We start from the raw sequence: 14,325 nt of genomic DNA on the forward strand, positions 1-14,325 counted from the left end.
ACAGAAATGTAGGATTTGCAGGTTTTGTGGGTCTGCGCTGCTCCGAAGCATTGTGTGTACTTTTTGTCTCATTTATTATTTTCACCTTTTTCAAATTTAAAGCCACATCTTTGCAGGCAGAATGATTTTTTATTTTTCAGAGAGATATTTTCTTGTCTGGGCAAGAAAATGTCTTGAAAGTGAGGTGCAGTTTCCTATATAGCTTTGACAAGCATCCAGCAGATAAATATGTCACAGTAAAGATCTTCCAACACTTAGCAGAGACGATTTTTTTTATTTCATTATCACATATACAACATAATATTCATCTCAACGCCCTCTGTGACGTGTCGATTATTTGAACAACAGTAATTACACAGCACAACAATATTATGTGGTGAGTGATTATTTCATTTTTCAATATTAAAAGCACTTGTGGTTTAAGAAAATTAGTGTCATCTCAGCCCACGAGTCCAGATTTTCATTTTTAATTTGTTATGCGCAGCGGGGGAGAGCAGAGTTCATTCCCTGACATTTACAGACTTCTCAGAACGCTTTGCGTGCATCGTATTGTGCTTCATTTGCTTAAACACTTGAAGACAGAGGAGCATTTCAAAACAGGAAACAACAATAATAGAGGTCAACACCAGCACGGTTACCGCTGCTTTTTGCAAGACGATCTTTCGAATATATATATATTTTTCCTTTTCATCTCCCTATGCACTATTTTCTGTCTTGTTTTTAATTTATCTGTTTTTTTGTCCACTTGTTCAGGTACAAGCGTTAAAGAAAATTGCTTTTGCCGCTACGATGTCCTCCCCTGATGAGCGCACAGCCACAAAGAAAAGTAAGAAGCAGAGTTTTGCTAAAAATGGACAAACAACCCTTCAAAGACCTCCTCAGGATAGCATTCGTTCTCGCTTTTATCACATCGTCCTTTATGCAGTGCAAAGAATCTGACAACAATTCACCAATAAGTTAAGTTCATGTGTGGCATGGTCCGTCAGCACACACACCCACACTCTCACACACACACACAGATCAGGCAGCAGGTAGGTTCTGGTCCTACATGAGCACACAGCTTTTGGCTCGGTCCTTTCTAATGGCAGGCGGACGCTCGTGAATCTCAGTCCGAGGTGGCTGCTGGGAAACCCGCTTGAGGCCGTGGCGTGATCCGGCGTGTTTGAGCTGAGGCCGATGAATGTTGGACACAGATGCCAGGGTGGTGACGTGAAATACATCGCGGACGCTGTTCTCCGAATACTTTGAGGTGCACTCTGCGTAGGCCACGGCGCCAATCTGCCTCGCCAAAGTGGTTCCCTGAAAACACACAATGTGAGTTACTCAGGATTAAGAATGAAAAGCCAAGACTTAAAATTTATGTTTTGACCACTTGAACACTGCAAAACAAGATGTAAACACACAACTGATATATTATTACTTCTTAATGAGCTGCAATGTTACCACATTTTAGGTTCCATCTAATATTCAGCCTCCTTCTCGTTTGATTTTCGTCTCTAGAGGAAAATTCGTGGCTATAGCAGCTTTATGTTACAGCGCCTTCAATAGCTAGTTCCTAGCTCTCTATCTGCCTTTAAAAAAATTGTATGCCGTTGGTTTATCAGAGTTTTTTTCACTGAAAACATTTTCTGCCTCCTGCTGCAAAAAAGGTTCATAAGAGTGCTAAAAGCTTAACCAAGCTGTGGGTCAGAAAACCAGAACAATGAGTTAATAGTATAACACTTCACCCTGCAGAGGCGAGCTGTAGCCGGCTAATCATTCTTACTGGGTTCCTGTCTGAGTGGCTCCAACCTGAGTGCAGTCACACATGCAACTAGTATTTACTACATATGGCTGACAATATTACACCATCTCAAGGAATAACACAGCAATTGCTTCACTTTTTCTAGTAAATAAAACTAAGATGAGGTTTTAGTTTTAATCTAGAATCCTTTTGAGTCTTTTAAGTCTGCATCTCTGTTAATACGTCTCTGTTAGCTTTATTCTGGTAGGCTTTTGCAGGTTGTGTCTTGTATTTAGTTTTACTTCCTTTATTACTTTCAGCTGTCTTTTTACCCAGTGTGTCCACTCAACCCAGTTACCTTCTGTATCTATTTAAAGCCTCATTTTGACTAAGTTCCTTGTTGTGCCATACTGTGTTCTAGCTTTGTTTGCGCCTTGTGTGTTTCCTTGCAGTGTTATCTTGTGTTTATTTTAAAAAAAGGCTTGCTCTTTGTGTTTACCACCTCCTGCCTACGAGCATGCCTTTTGGTCCCTTCTGCATTCATTTCATCATAACATTTCAATGTGAGACACACAGTTTGCAAATAGTATAAAATAAACCTATGGATATATGCAAAGCAGGTTGGCAAGTACAGTTTTATGATTTGTCATTTTAAATGTGCAGTGCTGTTTTCGCTCATTCTGCATTTACTTAATGTCAGTCAGTCACAACAGAGGGAAAATAGCACGGTGGTTTCCGGATGATTGTACTGATTTTTTTTTCTCCCCTCACACTTTGAGACCGAGTGCCGATTTTTCAGAATCCCACAGCCTCAAACTGCGGGAGACCACAGTCACCAAACAACTGCAGTTCCACTTGGACTGACTGCAGTCATTCTCCGACAGATTGGCAAATATTTGCAAATAACTGCCATCTAATTTATAACATACTACAAACAGTCCGAGACAGTCTGCGCCAATCAGCAATATGTGTCTTTGATATATGGGGCTCGATTCAACTGGCTGCCAACTGGTTGTATTGTGGTTATATTCCTTTATAACAGCAATGTCGCTGAGCACTTATGGCACTTTACAGTTAAATCACCATCCTGCATGAACTACATCAGGTTTGAAATTTTTAAAGCAGATTGAATTGTTTCAAGTTGCAGGCTGATAGCAGACTGAATCAGTCTTATTGGAGTTTTTCTGTCACCTTAATGCACTAAAGACTGCAAGTGTTTGTTGATGTTCTTAAGAAACCATCTTAAAGGCAACAGCTGCAGTAATTTTGTTCGTGCTCCCATTTCCAACCACTCTTTGTCCCAGTGTGACTCTAACACTAAGCATTTTTATTTATGCCCTTCAAACCTGAACATGCACAGATGCTACCAGGCAGACATATATGCCAGAGATATTAAACAGACCCACCAATAAACAGGCTTTACCCTTTAAGCTCCCCGAGAGCAACATTTTTTTAAATTGTCCTGAGAATTTGCAACGAGCGAGTGTGCATCATGTGACTACCGCGCGCAATCACAACTCAATCTCCATCCCTCACCTAAACCGAATTGAGTTTTTTGAGTACTGCATAAAGATCCGACCTTAACAGTGGCCTGCTGTGTTCACATGCATCTCAACTTCATTCTCGAAATATCATACAGAGTCCCTGTGGGACAATGGCTTGAGAGAAGAATAGTTTGAAAGCATATTCTAAGGTTTGGTGCACACGCTTCAAGGCAAAAAAAAAAAAAAACAGCCTTCACAATACATCCAGTCACTTCTTTCTGTTGCTATAAAAATGCCGTGTAGTGTAGCTTTAAAATACAGCTTAGTTTATGTTTGTTTGTCATCCAAAAGCAACTGACTCACCTAAAGAGCTGCTGAGAGCTAGTACTTAGAGCTAAAAACATACGAAACTTTGTGTGTGGATGAGAGATGGGTCATGTAGTGGAAACTATGCTTTATTTTATTTATTTATTCTTAGATGTCCTTAAACCACATTGAACCACTAGAATTCTGTGGAAAGCCTTGTGTAACCCAATGAAATAAAATAAAGCACAACATTTTTAAAAGCCACTCATTACTCTGAGTGCAAACAAGCATGCACGGTGGACATTTTTAAAAGTGTTCTCTAAATATTTGTTATTGTAAGCATTTGTCTCATGCTGCTAGACGATCCCTTCCCTGCTTCTGTGGATGGCAGAACCCTGCACTTGGTCGTGTGCACTAACACCTCCCTCTTAATAAAAGCCTGCAACCTCTGAGGTCTGATAGCTGATTGCTAGCCAGGGCATACGGAGAATATCCCCCACACTATGAAATATTCAAAGCCTTCCTTTGCAGTTGCAAAAACTTTATTCCCTCTAAGGTTTATCCCCATTTCACATCTGGACAGCTTCGGCTTCATATGTAGTACTATTTTGCTCACCTGTTTTCCAGCAGTGCTTTCTAGTTATTTAGGTAGCAAAACAAAAACTCAGGATGGCAGAATGAAAATGTTTTGTTGAGTCGCATTATTTCTTTATTTTATGATCATGCCATTTCCTTGGAAAATGTACAACAAATGAAAGCGTAGGTGTTCAGCCTTCGGTGCTACTGATACACCATATTGAAGCAGTATCTAGCTGCCATATGGGGCGACATTACTTCTGCTCGTGTGAAAAATATTAAAGGCTCGAGCTGTATTATTTTTGTAATACTGGAAACACTCCAGCACTTCAGATATTTATTTTGACGCCCTTAAGCCAATTACAGCAACAGTGACACAGTTGGTTTGCAGTTTGTTCTGCTGACTGCGCTCTCCCCTGGGGTTCGCATCAGTTGGTCAAGTGGGTGAAACGTAAAGTTCCCGGCTTGTTTCAGTCTGTTTACAGTGCAGCTCTTTAAATAGGGTTCACTAAGAAACCGCACTTTCAAGAATGTTGTTTCACTGTAGAAGTTGTCAGCACAGAAATAAAATCAGCAACATTAAGGACCATCATAAGGCCTTTGATTATAGGGCCATATCAAATGTAATGTTTATTACAACCAATAAATATGGATTAACAATACTTGATCCATCCCTTCATCCTTTTTCTACTGCTTATCCAGGTCTGGGCCCTGACTTCAGACTAATCTCGGCTCACTGTACCATCATCCTCTAGGTCTGCACCAGAGTCCCCTCCCAAGTCAGACCCAGAGACCCAGAGACATGCATGAAACACTTCATCTGTGTGGCATCTACAGTAGGATTGTCCTTTCCAATGTGGAAGAAAGCTTAAATGAGAGCACCGACCCTGACAGTGAACCTGGACACGGTGCAGACGAAGCTCTTTCTGCCCCTTGCGTTTTATTCCTTCAGCCACTAGAAACGGCCCAGGGCCATAGTAATAAGGGCAGGAACATAAAATAAATGGTAAATGAATAGCTTCAATCACAAAAATTACTAATTTATAGCAGTGGATGGGGCTTGCATGCCCAACTCAGCCCATGAGCAATATTGTCTGGGGCAACGTGCCTCTAACAGGTTCTCCTGAGGCAAATGGCATCTGGTTGAGGGGCTGTTGTCCAAACCCCCCCCAAAACCCAAAACATCAGAACGTTCTATAGTGAGTGTCTAAAGGCAAGCAACAGATGGCTGGGCTACATTGGACTGCCCTCTTGAGTGCCCACCACTTGAGTCCAGTGTTTTGTGCAGCAGGCATCACTTGGAGGCCTTGCAAAACCAATCCTCAGTTGGTGTACAAGCACATTACTCAGCCTTTGTTTTTTCACTGTTATCTGGTTATGTGTATTAACACTTGTGGTAAAATGATTACGTATGGATGTAAATAATTCAATGCATATGTATTAAAAGACATGTTAAATGACCTGCATAGCTGCAGTAACGTCTTAAAACAATATGTTGATGTTTCGGTCCAATAAGAAGCTTCTATGAATTTTGAGCCAAAGCAAAATATATATAACAAGAAACAAATCTGAGATTGTGATGAACCAATTTTGATGTCATTATTGACAGGACAATACAGGTCGTTACCTTTGCTTTGTCAGAGATGTGGGAAAATATTAATTTGTTGACAAAAGGCTGCCAAGGAGAGCAAATTCACATTTACATGAAAATAAGCTATTAAAATTCATGCGTGCGGCTGCTCATTGCTCCAAGACACAAACAAAACAATCGTATTATCGCACATCCTGCTGTTTGTCTTCTTCTTCCTTCAGTTCCAGCTCCTTTATAGTCGTTGTGCTTTCACATTTGTGGAAGTTATGATCTGACGCAAGTCTCATTCTTCAAATGCACTTTCAAAAATATTTGCCTGTGTGCACAAGGGAGGAAAGTAATAGGTGCCGTTTGTCTGTGCTGATACCATATAATTTCTACTACAGGCGAATAAATGTCACTGCAGTTGAAAACCGCAATGAACTGTGCATTTAAAACTATACGTCATGCATATTCTTAAAGTTATAATTTTCTTAAAAACCAGCTCTTCACGGGCAGCATTTCTGCAGCACTGTCGGGGTACAGAAAAGGGCAAGCAGCTAATTTCCATTCAAATTTTAGAGGCGAGTGGTGCTTTCTGTGAACTCCTCACCTGCTCATGTGTGACAGGAATGAGTCTGTGTTTGGAAAGCTCTCTCATGACGTTGAGGTCCGTCCTCATGTCCAACTTGCAGCCGACAAGCACCACTTTGGCATTGGGGCAGAACTCCTGTGTTTCACCTTGCCACTGTGCATCAGAGAGACAAACATATATCAGTGCACATGACCTCTATTATGCTACAGTACGAGAGTATCTGAGTACTTGAGCACTATGTTCATAGTTGCATCTCATTTGAAAACCTTGGACATTAACTTCTTACTAATATGCTCTTGTGGGAAGCCTTTCATAAGATTTTAGGACCTGGTTGAAGCGAACGCACTGTTGATGTCGGTAAATACGGTTTGGAAATAAGGCTCGGTGGATTTTAGGTAAGATTTGTTTGCAGGCTTGTCAAGTCCTTTCTCTCTGAACTGGAGAAAATGAGGAAAAAAAATCTTCCTCAAACTATTTCCAAAGCACATTTTTCTCTAAATTACCATTTTTTAAATTGTAGCTTTAAGAGCTCCATAATTGGAATGAAGGGGCCTAGTTCACAGCTTAAAAAATGCCCGTGTATGCAGACATGTGGGAACAGTCTACAATTATTAAAATGCTCATAAATGAGGTGCTGAATTGAGATTTATTTGACTTGGGAGCAGTTCCTTTCCATCAGGTCATAAATTCTTATCTCCTGCCTTGAGAGGGCCTTAATCCCATCTGCAAATCTGCTGTCCAGCAGTTTAACTTCTCACCGTGCTGCAGTGATATTCAGTTAGTTTATCTGTGTAGTCTCTTTGCAGATTAACACTGCAGATTAATGGCATTCAAAATGTGGAACTGACAGGCTTATCATATAAAAACTGTAAAAGAAACACTAAAATCTAAAGTAATAATAATAAAATGAATTTCTAAAAATAACTTAATAATATACACAAACTATCTCAATTAGTTTGCTCATCATTTTAATTGAATTTTAATGTTATTTTCTTATATGTGAGTTCTTCTTGCCTGTGTTTAATTGGGTGATTTTTGTAACTATGAGATACTTGCTGCTGCCTATGTTGGCCAGGTCTCCCTTGAAAAAGAGGTTTTTAATCTCAGTGGGATCTTCCTGGTTAAAGAAATGTTAAATAAAAAAATAAAATAAAATAAAGATGTTACCGATATAATTCCTCTGTGTTCTAATGTACCAAATAAAAGAAATCAAAAAGAGCAAATATGATACTTGTTATACTCATGTACAGCCAATCACTGCAATGATTTTACAACACAAAAAGAATAACATAGAAAACAACTTATTCTATTCCGGGTTATTTACCTGATACCTTTCTTCATATTTGATGGAAAGTACAAATATTTGCTAGTTTTAAGATTCTGGTTCTGACTTTTAGAGCTCTTCATGGAAAAGCACCAGCTCGTACCATTTATTTGGAATTCTAGGATTTTTGGTATGACCAAATAATATTTTGAGGATTATATGTATTCTCTGTTCTTCTTGAAGGACATTCAAAGCTCTTCAAAGCCAACACAGGGGCCATAGACACTGAATATTTACCTCCTCTGTACATATTGATGACCAAATATTTCAAAGTTGGATTCATCATGGCATAAGGCCTGATGCCACTGACTTTCAGTCAAGTGTAATGTGGCATACCTCTAACTTTCTAAGTTTCCCTTCCTTAATAATAGCTTCATGACAGCCACACTTCCACTGAGACCATTTCTGATGAGGCTTCAGTGACCAGTAGACGGATCATCTGAAGGTGTAGAAGCATCTCTCATGTCTTACTGCAACATGCCACGTTTTTGGCTAATAGCTCTTTGGGAAACAACTTGTTGGTGCAAATATGTTATTTTATGCCTGACAAACTGTTTTGTTTATTCAATGAAGGAAACGGGAACAAATTATGTGTTTTTGTGACAGGCCAATAGTAAAGTGCCTAAAGATATAATTTAAAATTGGTTCTTTGCTTTTCTGCGGCATGTAGATATAACACTGTGGTTCATCCTCTGAGTTTTTAAAGCTTTAAAATAAAATCCTCCGAAAAGGTTTCGTTACACAGGCTGAACTGAAAATGAATTAAAAAGCAGGCAAAGTTCAACAAAAAACTTTGAAAGTCCGGAGAACTACAACTCACGATCACTTAAAAAATTCCAAGAAAGTTTGGCTCACTGGAAGTAAAATATTAAGACTTTATAACACTACATCATCAAAAATGTGTAAATCTTAAAGTTGAAGGCTGGAGCAACACCCACACAATCACCAGCATTTTCTGGCTTACTGTATCATTAATATGAAACACTGGCACTGTTGTTCATTGCTCTGAAACTGGAATTTATATCACTCCATGTCTTAAATGTTCCATCGTTTATTTGAAAACTGCAATCAACAAATCAAAGGATAGAAGGGGGGGGGGGGGGGGATGCTCATGGACATAAATGCTGTATAAAGACCGAGACAGACAATTCTCATTACAGGCCAAAATATGACTCAAGCTATTAAACTCTCTCTATCGCCTCCTTCTCTCCGAGACTCCTTTCATTATCTCCTCACACCATGGCAGAGGCGACCGCTTTGAGCACTGTTGCTCCATTTGTTCTCCCTTACAAAGAGATCTTTTCTCCTGGATGCCTGCGTCGCTGCTGTTACGGGCTCTAGCGCGCCGTTGTGCAGAGTGAGCTGTTGCCTTTCAATAGGACCCTGTGCCAAACCGCACGCAACTGGTGAACAGCAGCAATTTAGATGAGTCACAAAGGGCCCATGGGAAGAGCGGCTTATTGTCTGTGTTAATGTTAAGAATTGGTAAGCAGCACAAAGAGGCAGAATGCGAGCTGTTGGAGCCGAGGCGCTGGTTTATCAAAAAAGAAAAACGGAGGTTGTTGTTTTTACTTTCCTCACTTTCTCACTGTGTGCAAACCAAGAACGTGCACGTACCACAGCAGTCAGGTAGAGGTGAACCCATTATGCTCATTTTTGCCTGTTTGATCCACGGTTCAAATTAATTATCTCTTAATCATGTCTTATAGTGGACCTAGGTGCATCTAAATTCATGCGTTTTCTAACACAAGCTGTTTTAGCTACGTTCTCTTAAGCCAACTTCTTTTTTTTTTTGGAGCTTCTGTGCTCACAGATGGAACTGTGTGCCTCAGATAGAAGAAGTATTAAAAAAAAACAATTTCTTCACCATCAATAAAGCAGGAAAAATGAATCCCCTGAAAGCCAGAATCTTCTTAAAACATGAGAAAAGGGGTTTAATTGATTCTGTTTGGAAGACACATTCCTCTCATCCGTGCCATTATTCATAATGACTTCATCAATACCAGACGAAAACGCATATCTGCCAATGCCGAGCGAATTCTCACGTCTACAGGGGGTCCACTTGAGAACTTCAACTTTGACCTTATCAAATGACCTTAGTAATCGCGGTGAATGTGCCGCTCTTACAATGCATGCACGGGATGCCAAAGTGACATGTCGAGCGGTCACTCTATCCAAAGTTTATCCAAAGTTTAGAAACAAAGCTTATCCTCTGCTACGATCTCATGCACCTAATTAAATTTTTTATGGCAATCTGCCGCCATGTCTTGTTTCTCTGCAGTTTGCTTTGCTTTAAATGTATTTTCCATTTGCAAGCTTTCAGTCTCAAATAAGTGCACAGCACTTTTTGTTCTGACATCTCTGAGAACCTTCCGCCTAAGCAATTTTTGCAACCTCTAATTTTCCTTTTACAACGACTATTCTCTCAAAGTAATGCTCTGCTACATGAACACTACTTGACTCTTTATCGCTTCCCCCTTTTCCCTTCTGTACCATTTGTTCGTGCTCTCTCTCTCTCTTTTTTCTTCCAGAATCTCACTTCATTCCCAATATCCCCATTAATCTCTGTATCTCATGTGTTGGCTTGTCCGTGTATGCCTCTCACAAAGCATTACCCAACCTTAAATGTTATCCCAGTCTCTACCTCTACAGCTGGCAATGTTTTCTCATCGTTTCTTTTTATTCTCCTATCGTAGATCGAAGGATCAGGTTATCAGTGAACGAACACATGGTGGCCTTAACTTGAACACAGACGTGATGGTGAAAGCTGGAAGCTGAATATCTCTGATGACGTAGATCTAGTCACTCTATAGAGGAATCGATTTCCAGTATAAAGAGAAGAGATGACTCCTTCAACCTGCATATTTAATGTGAGTATTGTAATGATGGCTGCTTTACCTACACTGCCCTAATTAGAGACAAAATGCACTTAAAATTTAAAAAAAAGAGGACACATTCACACATCTAACAATGTGACACTGACCTTTTTCAGTACGCTGTCCAGCGTCTCCGGTCGACTGATGTCAAAACAGATGAGCACAGCATCTGAGTCAGGATAAGCTAATGGCCGCACATTGTCATAGTAAGCTGAACCTGCAGGGAGAAAATATACACAGACATGAACGGCACTTCCAGATGGATTATATGTAATTTAGTTACTTTCCGAAGAGTTTACTTTTTTTATCATCACAAGGAGAGTCATTATGGAGCACATTTAGTGGTAATCACTGTGATTAAATGTAATTACCATGAGCTTACCCACTCTGCAGATGACTACAAGTGGGTGTGATTCATTGCTTTCGCAACACAGGGTCCTCGGGTCTGCCTCTGACCATCTTGAATAAGTCAAAGGGACCGACGTGTGACAGCGATATAATGAACGACTCGAACAAAGCGTCACCTGGTATGTTTTTATGGAGTGGCGTGCGTTTTTTTGTCGGGGGCCCAGACTGAACGGAGCGTTGTGACCTGGGCAAGGGGACACATTCCTATCCAGACAGAAAGGCACGGTCTCCCTCGCCGTCATTGTCTTCAGCACTCGGTGCCATTGTCACCGTGCACAGAGCTTTGGCAACGTAACAAAAAAATGCATTGACAGAAAATTCCCACAGAACCCGACCGAATCCTCTGCAACACAACTGTCAAAGCACAGAAATCAATTTGGCTCGTTTTAAGTTATTTTTTAAAATAGCCCAACTTTTAAATTGAAAAGTAATGAAGCTTGTGGGATTTCATTCATGTTACAAGTTTACAGCTTCTTTTACCCTGAATAATTAAATGTGTGTTATGACTCATTCTGTACTCAAATGACAGAAAAATATTGGCCTGTTAGCCAAGTATACGCAGTACTGGGAAAGAAATGTATTTCACTTATGAAGGAGGTGGTCAGTAGAACAAGACTAACTTACTATTAACCAATCAAATCAAACATGTATCAAGATTTTTTTTAAATCTCAATCCAAAGTGCTAACCAATGCACCAATGTGCATGATCATGACTTCACTATTGAGCTACTGATCTTTAAGCACTAGACATGGTAAAAACTGTTGATTTCATTTAACAACCTGCCTCACATTGTTCTGTATTCTTACCTATATCGCAGGCAACAACATCACACTGCAGTGGATTAGTGAAAGATTTAATATTACCCACCCAACACACACATATGACAAAAGGAATTAAAAAATAAGTCAAATATATGGAGGGCTGGAGCAGGCAGCTAGCAAGACAACTAAAGGATAATAACCAGACGACAGAAGACATCACAGGTAAAAGAATCCCTTTAAAAAAATATGTTTTAAAATAAACACCTGATGCCATTCCTGACATTACCCCCAACTGGATTTGTATATCGTATATAGTATAAACCACCATGCTAGAAAATGAAGATTCAAAGGTCTTTTGATGATCTAAGGCTGTGAGCATGCTCTTATTAGAAAAAATGGTTCTTCTATGTACCTTGTGGCCAGATCCAGACAAGCTTTGAAAGTGATCATTAAAATCTGAAAATCAATTGTAGAAATGCACAGGAAGCCAGTGGAGCTAAGCCAGCGTAGGTAAGAAGTCTGTCTGCAGAAACCAGTAAGAAGCAGAGCTGCTGAATTCGGAACCAGCTGGAAACGAGAGAGTTGCTTCTCATTAATGCCAGAGAGGCAACGGTCCAGTCTTGAGAAAATAAATGCTGTTTGATTTAGTGCTATTAGAATACCTTACCTGCATAAAAAACTCAAAGTGAGAAGAATTTTAAAAGTTTGGGGACCCTGTTTGAACTATTTGTAGCATACCGTTGCTCATTATAAGTTTAGGTGAGCAGATGTGCTCTGTTTGTGGGTTGTTTATTTATCTTACAATGGATCAAACCTTTTACTTGTTAGAAATAAATCCTTGGGGTGGGGGCAGCCTCATGTTAGCTCACAGATTTTAGTAATTCAATTATAGGATTAAAATCCTATCATAATAGTTGATAAAACATAAAACTAAGACATTTCAAATTCTGATTACACAGCATCTTCACACCTGGAGGCACAGGACTGCAACAAAAGGAAAAAAGTTGACACATTTACCCTCATTAGTGTTGCGCCGTCAGAATTTGGCCCCAAAGCAAAAATGTGTTCGCGCACGTGTGTTGCTGTGGTCAAAAATGTCAAACTAAAGGGCACAACCATTTTCTCCCCTGTCTCTTTGACTAATTCCTGCCCCCAGCTTTCACACATACCACACACACCCACTTTCCCCTTTTGTGCTTTAGCATTTTGCAGGTGCAGGATACGTCTTTAACGTCCACAGAAAATGAGGATGATTAATGGAAGCAGGGCTTAAGAAAGAGAGGGAGCATGGAAGTGCATCTGACAGTTGCCATAAACCACCGAACAACCTCCTCAGACTCCCTTCGCACGCGTACTAGCTGAGATGGCTGTTCTTCAGCTGCATCAGATGGCAGTCATAAAGTGCAAAAGTTTGAGTCTTTCTCTCTGGAGTTGGTCCTCTGCAGTTTTACATATTTCTTATTTGATTATGACACCGTTTTCTCCTTTAGGTTTGTGTCAGTGGCAGAAATATAGGTCACAGAGAAAACTGTGAAGAGAAGCAAGAAAAACACAGGCATGCAAGTTTAAACTTTCTATATGAAATATTGCTCGCTCATTCTGGGCAGTAGGATGAGATGTTGTAAAAGAAGTCATTTGCAGAGATGCACAGTAAGCACTTCCTCTTACACCAGGTCTATATAGGCTACAACTGTGCAGAGTAATGTGTTTTGTTCAGGTACCATCACTGAGACTCATGCCGACTTGCAAAATGCCAAAGGACGTACAATTCTGACTCCAAAGTAGTCGAGATGTTAATGGAAATAAAACAAAATGCACTGATCCTCCTGCGAATCAGGGGTTCTCAAAGTTTGGACAAGCAAGTGCCAGTTTAGAGGGGGGGAAAGTGTGTATTTAGAAATGTGTTCAAATGGTGGTGGTTTATGTTTTACACTTAACTGTTTTATTTACTTAAATCATAATCTAGGCATTTGTTTTTTAACACTGTAATATCAGTATTTCTTTATGTATATCATGTGCCTCTGAGGTTTCCTGTTAAAGTTTCTGTTTCTGTCTAGTTTTCTCATCAGAACTTAGCTTAATGTAGTTTTAATTTGATTTTTATTGGTCACTTCGCTGCTGCATTGCAAAATGTGAGCATCACATTAGAGCTAATATAGTTTTTTATTTTTATTTTATTTTGGCTTTTGACTTTTTGTTTTTGATTCAGTTTTTTTTCCCAGGTGGTTCCCAGAGTGGATTTTCTTGTTTTAGTTTATTTTTTATTAGTTTACGTGTTTTTTGGGTTTTCTTTTTTAATTTTTATACGATTAAAAAACACAACATTTTAAAAACAGTTAAATCACAGCCATGTAGACACCCAGAGCCTCAATAAACATGTCCTTCATCAGACAAAACAAAATATTTTCTTTTCACATCTAGTTTTAGTTTGTAGTTAGTTTAAATTAACTGCAATAACCTTGCATCGCATACTTGTTATAGCAGTCAGTCCTTTGTGATTCTTGATTAGGACTGTCATTTCTGCATTAAAACCTCTAAAAACATCTTGTCCAGTTCTATATATTTCATTAGCTTGTGCATTCGCATCATGCCAAACATTTCCAACAAATGTTCAAACTCACAGAAATCATTTTTGTCGGTGTAATGATCTGTTTCATTTCAGTCGCCTGGAGTCACATCCTGTCAGTTCAACTCTGTACAA

General features: G+C 39.5%; 1 protein-coding gene across 1 annotated transcript in view; it reads right to left on the bottom strand.

Annotated features, from left to right (window-relative positions):
* Nucleotides 1–263: 263 nt before the first annotated feature.
* The window catches only part of LOC102786174 (rho-related GTP-binding protein RhoN-like), a 33,905-nt gene continuing 19,843 nt past the window's right edge, over nt 264–14,325 (bottom strand). Inside the window, exons 3-5 of the mRNA XM_006791210.3 lie at nt 10,562–10,671; nt 6,273–6,407; nt 264–1,299 (exon numbers count right to left, since the gene is read on the bottom strand). Coding sequence (XP_006791273.1) covers nt 1,045–1,299; nt 6,273–6,407; nt 10,562–10,671 — 500 coding nt within the window. The 3' untranslated portion in view covers nt 264–1,044. The remainder of the gene's footprint in view (nt 1,300–6,272; nt 6,408–10,561; nt 10,672–14,325) is intronic.

This window comes from Neolamprologus brichardi, chromosome 8, assembly GCF_056152115.1.
Source record: "Neolamprologus brichardi isolate AB-2024 chromosome 8, ASM5615211v1, whole genome shotgun sequence".
Classification (NCBI taxonomy): domain Eukaryota; kingdom Metazoa; phylum Chordata; class Actinopteri; order Cichliformes; family Cichlidae; genus Neolamprologus; species Neolamprologus brichardi.